Below are 6,094 nucleotides of genomic sequence, written 5' to 3'. Positions count from 1 at the left end.
ACCCACCACCACCACACCCACCACTACAACCCACCACCACCACACCCATCACTACAACAACAACCCCCCACCACCACACCCACCACTCCAACAACCCACCACCACCACACCCACCACTCCAACAACCCACCACCACCACACCCACCACTACAACAAACCCACCACCACCACACCCACCACTACAACAACCCACCACCACCACACCCACCACTACAACAACCTACCACCACCACACCCATCACTACTACAACCCACCACCACCACACCACTCCAACAACCCACCACCACCACACCCACCACTACTACAACCCACCACCACCACACCCACCACTCCAACAACCCACCACCACCACACCCACCACTCCAACAACCCACCACCACCACCACACCCACCACTACACAACCCACCACCACCACACCCACCACATCCAACAACCCACCACCACCACACCCACCATCCAACAACCTACCACCACCACACCCACCACTACACAACCACCACCACCACACCCACCACTACTACAACCCCACCACCACCACACCCACCACTACAACCCACCACCACCACACCCATCACTACAACAACCCCCCACCACCACACCCACCACTCAACAACCCACCACCACCCACACCCACCACTCCAACAACCCACCACCCCCCACACCCACCATTAAACAACAACCCACCACCACCACACCCACCACTACAACAACCCACCACCACCACACCCACCCTACAACAACCCACCACCACCACACCCACCACTACAAACAACCCACCACCACCACACCCACCATTACAACAACCCACCACCACCACACCCACCACTACTACAACCCACCACCACCACACCCACCACTACAACAACCCACCACCACCACACCCACCACTACAACAACCCACCACCACCACACCCACCACTACAACAACCCACCACCACCACACCCACCACTCCAACAACCCACCACCACCACACCCACCACTACAACAACCCCCCACCACCACACCCACCACTCCAACAACCCACCACCACCACACCCACCACTACAACAACCCACCACCACCACACCCACCACTACAACAACCCACCACCACCACACCCACCACTACAACAACCCACCACCACCACACCCACCACTACAACAACCCACCACCACCACACCCACCACTACTACAACCCACCACCACCACCACACCCAGCACTACAACCCCCCACCACCACCACACCCACCACTACTACAACCCACCACCACCACACCCACCACTCCAACAACCCACCACCACCACACCCACCACTACTACAACAACCCACCACCACCCACCCACCACTACAACAACCCCACCACCACACCCCCACTACAACAACCCACCACCACCACACCCACCACTACTACAACCCACCACCACCACCACACCCAGCACTACTACAACCCACCACCACCACCACACCCCTACAACCTTATTCTATCCTAACTTTCTCCCCAAAGCCTCTACTCCAAATATGGAGGGCTTAAAGCTCCCACATAGGGTTCGAGAGGGTGGTTAGTCCAAATACTTCCTGTGACCCAGAGAACTAGTGTATCAACCAGGAAGCTCTCTTCCCCAACTTGGAAGCCACAAGAAGAAAGAGAAGGCTAGCCAGGCCAGCTGAGGACAGGCTGCCCCATCTCCGAGAGGCACCTGAGCACTGGAACCTATTTGGACCTTGTCCTGACTAGCTTTTGTCAACTCGACACAAGCTAGAGGCAACTGGGAAAGTGCCCCTGTCAGAGTGCCTGTAGGCAAATCTCTAGGGTGTTTTCCTGGTTTACTGATTGGTGTGGGATGGTCCAGTTTATTTGGTGGTGCCACACCTGGAAGGTGGTCCTGGGTGGCATAAGAAAGCAGGCCGAGCAAGCCATGGAGTGGGAGTAACCCAGTAAGCAACACTCCTCCATGACTTCTGCTGGAGCGCCTGCCTTGGCTTCCCTCAATAGACTGTGACTTGGGCTGTGTAAACCAAATAAACCCTGTTGATCATGGTCCATTATCACCACAATGGTAGTGTGGTGAGAGACATCTCTGCAAACTTCACACACACACACACACACACACACACACACACACTCACGCACGCACACACGCCTAGGCACCCTTAACCCTGGCTGTTCTACATGGCTCCACAAATCTCAGTTTGTCTCCCAGCCCTTTCCGAAGCCCAACCCTCACCTTCGTCAGCTTCTTGTAGTAACAGGTTAGTTTTGATATCTCCCGCTCCCATTCCTGAGCCCGCATTCTTAACTCTTTCACAAAATCTGTTGGCTTTTTAGACTTCAGGTCCTTGTACTCCTCGATGAGATCATAGATGTTCAGGCCAAGGAATATGGCATCACCTACACCTTTCCTCAGGAGGGCAGTTTTGGTCATTGCCAGGGCTGTGCCCCCAAAGGCCTTTTGCACCTGCCTGCTGTTTTGGGTTAAACTTTCACCAGCAGTCATGAGCTCCTTGGCAACTGAGGTGACATGGGGGTGTGTTTTGGTTATCTGAAGGGCTCGCTTGTGTTTTCTGATGTTTTCCCAGGCGCTCCCACATTTGTAGACAATGTCACCAGCAGCTGTGACATAGGACGTCTTCTTTCCCTTGGTGTCCTCAAGCTCCCGGTCACTGGCAGGCATGATGCTGTTGGCCTGAGCTTGAGCTCTTTCTTCATGAAAGCCCTCCTTTATGTTGGTTATGATGTTGGTGACCCCAGCAAGTGCCCCCAAACCTTGCCCAGCAGCACTGAGCAACAGGCTTGCCCCTGAAGTTGTTGGAGCAAGGACGAGACCCAGGAGGCTCATGACTCCAGAGACGACTGATGCAGAGTCTGTCACTATTTTGATCTTGGTGGCTTTTCGGTGTTTTTTGTCAATGTCGTCTGCGATGGCATAGAGTTTTCTAATCTTCTCCTTTTCATTCTTTTCCCAGCTTGGAAACTCTTTTAAAAATGTGCGTTCTTTCTCTGTCAGAGCGTCATCTTCAACTTGTGCTTCTTCCTCATCAGTCAAATCTCCGCCCAGAGGACCATCATCCTTGCCCCTGGGGGTGAGGGAAACACAGACTTGGCTTCAACATCCCGAGAAAAAACCTACTGCCCATCCAGCCCGTGTGGCCTCCAGGTAGCCTTCGCTCCTAACTGTGAACCCTCTCCACATCTCCCTAAAAGGCCGCTGAGCGCCACTGAGCTCAACCTTCGCAGGAAGCAACTGGTACAATGAGAATCACAGAGGAGGGGCAGTGGGCAGCGGAGTGGTCCTGAGGGGCATTGCAAGCCCTGCTCCGAGGAAAGGTGAAAGGGAATGCCACTGTCCTGACCAAAAAAGGGTGTGGAGGACAGAGAGGGAGGGAAGGGGTGCAGGGAAAGGAGGGGAAAGATGAGCCCAGGTGTTGAACATAGGAAGAGGAGAAGGAAGAGAAGGGGGTGAGGAGGAAGAGGAGGAAGGGGTGAGGAGGAAGAGGAGGAAGGCGTGAGGAGGAGGGGGTGAGGAGGAAGAGGAGAGGCCAGATTGTATAACACATCTGCAGTCTGACCATCTTGACTGGCTACAATGGCTATGTCTTCATGTCTCCTTTGAGTCACACTTGGAGAAGGCTGATATGAATGGTAACTAGTTCCTGTGCTTTTGAGAAGGTAGCCCCTCTTCCCTCACAGTAATCCTGCAGTGCTGGGGTGGCTCGAATGAGAGTGGCCCTCAGAGGCTCATAAATTTGAAAGCCTATCTTCACCAGGGAGTAGAACTGTTTGAAAGGAGGTGTGGCCTTGTTGGAGTGGGTGTGGCCTTGTTGGAGGAAGTGTGTCCCTGGGGTGGGCTTTGAGGTTTCAGAAGTTCTCTCCAGGCCTCCATTTCTCCCTGCTTGCCAGCCTGTGGATCAGGACGTAAAGCTCTTAGCTACTACTCCAGTGCTATGCCTGCCATCGTATCCCCCGCCATGATGATAATGGACTAACCTCTGAAACTGTAAGTCACATGTTTTCCTTTTTTTTTTTTTTTTTTTTTTTTTTAAGACAGGGTTTCTCTGTGTAGTTTTGGCTGTCCTGGACTTGCTTTGTAGACCAGGCTGACCTCGAACTCAGAGATCACCTGCCTCTGCCTCCTGAGTGCTGGGATTAAAGTCATCACAACCTGGCTATGCTTTTTTTTTTTTTTTTTTTAAGAGTTGCCTTGGTCATGGTGTCTCTTCACAGCAACAGAACAGTGACCAAGACAAGTGGTTATTCGCGATTGAGAGAACACGTGCTGCTTCAACACAACCAACCCTTCCCAAGAAACCAACCCCTGGGTTACCTTTGCAACTCAACGTCAGCCTCATATTCCTCCCCTGTCAGATGGTTCAGCACTGGTGTCTGCACCAAAGCCATGTCCTTATGAGTCAAGTTCTCTCCTAACTGGAAGATAGAAAGCAAATTTACTGCTAATATCATAAAACATTATAAAGTTCAAGTGTAGAAGGATTTAGATTATGCACTATTGAAATTAAACCAAGCCATAGTTTATACTAACTGTAATACCTGAAAACTATTGCTTTTAAATTTTTAATTAGAGCCAGGCGTGGTGGTGCATGCCTGTAATCCCAGCACTGTGGAGACAGAGGCAGGCAGATTGCTGTGAGTTCAAGGCCAGCCTGGTCTACAAAGCTAATCCAGGGCAGCCTTCCTCAGTACTACCCCTTGTAGAGCTCACCACATCTCCCTGGCCCTCTTGACATCTGTCACTCACTAAGACCTCTGTGAAATCTTCCCATGTAGTCAAGAGTATCTACAACATTTTAAAAATCACTATTGCTTTGTAACATTTAGTGATACAAATGCATTGCAAGTGATACAAAACTGTATCTCTGTTTTCTTGGAGGTGTTTCTCACAAGCTATTGAGAACAAACAGATGATTTCATCTCACAGGACAACACAACACTAATAAAGACATGGTACAAGTTATATTTCAAGGGACATAGTAACGTCGTGTTTGACTTTGTAACATATGTTCCGTAGAGAAGGCACCATTCTGGGCTGGGCTCCAACACACCAGACTAAAAACCTAAGTGGGGTGACCCAACATGCCGCTCCAGACCAAAGGGAGCTAGGATGTCTGCCACCCTAAGAGAAATCAGGAGAGTGCTGCCGGCCCACTGCCTACAGGCCAGATACATGAAAATTTCCCTCAGCTTTATCTTTACCAAAATTAATGAATATATGTGTGTAAATGTGTTTGTGTGTATGTGTGTGTGTAAGAGTGTGTGTGTGTGTGTGTGTGTGTGTGTGTGTATAAAAAACTTGTGGTCACCTGAGGTCCCTCCTGTGGTAGGGCAGTAACTCTGATGTGCCCACTGCTCTATGCTGTTCCCCCTCCACCCTTCCTGGTCTATAAGCCCAGCCTGTCCCCTTCAGCTCACCGGAAACTCGCTCCATTTTATGAAGTGTTACTCAATTGTAGATTTAAAGCTGAGGCCAATCAATTTCTTAAAATTAAACACATTTGGATTTTTATCCTTCAAACTTTTACATTGATTACTTAATTTTATGAGTACAGGGACAGGAGGCACGTTTGTGCCACCTTGTACATATAACCTTTGGGGGGCAACTTGTAGGAATTGGGTCTCCTTTTCCACCTTGCGGGTCCTAGGGATCAGAGTCAGTTTGCCAGGCTTGGTGACAGTCACCTTCACCTGCTGAGCCATCTTGTCAGCTCCAGGATCTTTCCCTCTTGTGGCGAGAACCATATCCAGTCATCTTCCCTGGTCTCTGCATAACTAAGACCCTTGGCAGCTGGGCGTGGTGGCACACACCATATTCCCAGAACTTGGGAGGCAGAGGCAGATGGATCTCTGAGTTCGATGCCAGCCTGGTCTACAAAGCAAGTCAGGACTACACAGAGAAACCCTGTCTTAAAAAACCAAAACAAACAAAGACCCTTGGCATTCCCCAGGTGATAGGGCCCCCAGAGATGACAAGACTATCATGGCTGGTCACCGTAAAGTTCTTTCAACCTGGACCTCCTGTAATGGCCTGATTGTGGGAAAGCCCCTAAGGGTGGGGGAGGGGCTGCCAAGACAAGCAACTGTGCTTTAGGCTTCCTGGA

The 6,094-nt window shown here is 50.9% G+C and overlaps 1 protein-coding gene across 1 annotated transcript; it reads right to left on the bottom strand.

The window, feature by feature from the left end:
- Positions 1 to 2,113: 2,113 nt before the first annotated feature.
- On the bottom strand, positions 2,114 to 4,427 carry LOC127201354 (apolipoprotein L6-like). Its single transcript, XM_051159854.1, has 2 exons — positions 4,306 to 4,427; positions 2,114 to 3,058 (listed from the first exon to the last, which is right to left on the bottom strand). The coding sequence occupies exons 1-2, from the start codon at positions 4,377 to 4,379 to the stop codon at positions 2,125 to 2,127; spliced, it is 1,008 nt and encodes a 335-aa protein (XP_051015811.1). The 5' UTR covers positions 4,380 to 4,427; the 3' UTR covers positions 2,114 to 2,124.
- Positions 4,428 to 6,094: the final 1,667 nt, after the last annotated feature.

Source organism: Acomys russatus, chromosome 17 (assembly GCF_903995435.1).
Source record: "Acomys russatus chromosome 17, mAcoRus1.1, whole genome shotgun sequence".
Lineage (NCBI taxonomy): Eukaryota > Metazoa > Chordata > Mammalia > Rodentia > Muridae > Acomys > Acomys russatus.
The sequence above is the reverse complement of the archived record's forward strand: the minus strand, read 5'-3'. Positions and strand labels throughout refer to the sequence as shown.

Excerpts from the sequence above, each read along its gene's own strand:
- LOC127201354 (XM_051159854.1), bottom strand. The coding sequence starts at position 4,379 with ATGGCTTTGGTGCAGACACCAGTGCTGAACCATCTGACAGGGGAGGAA. Across the intron at positions 3,059-4,305 it reads GCTGACGTTGAGTTGCAAAG|GGGCAAGGATGATGGTCCTC; the intron begins GTAACCCAGGGG and ends CCTCACCCCCAG.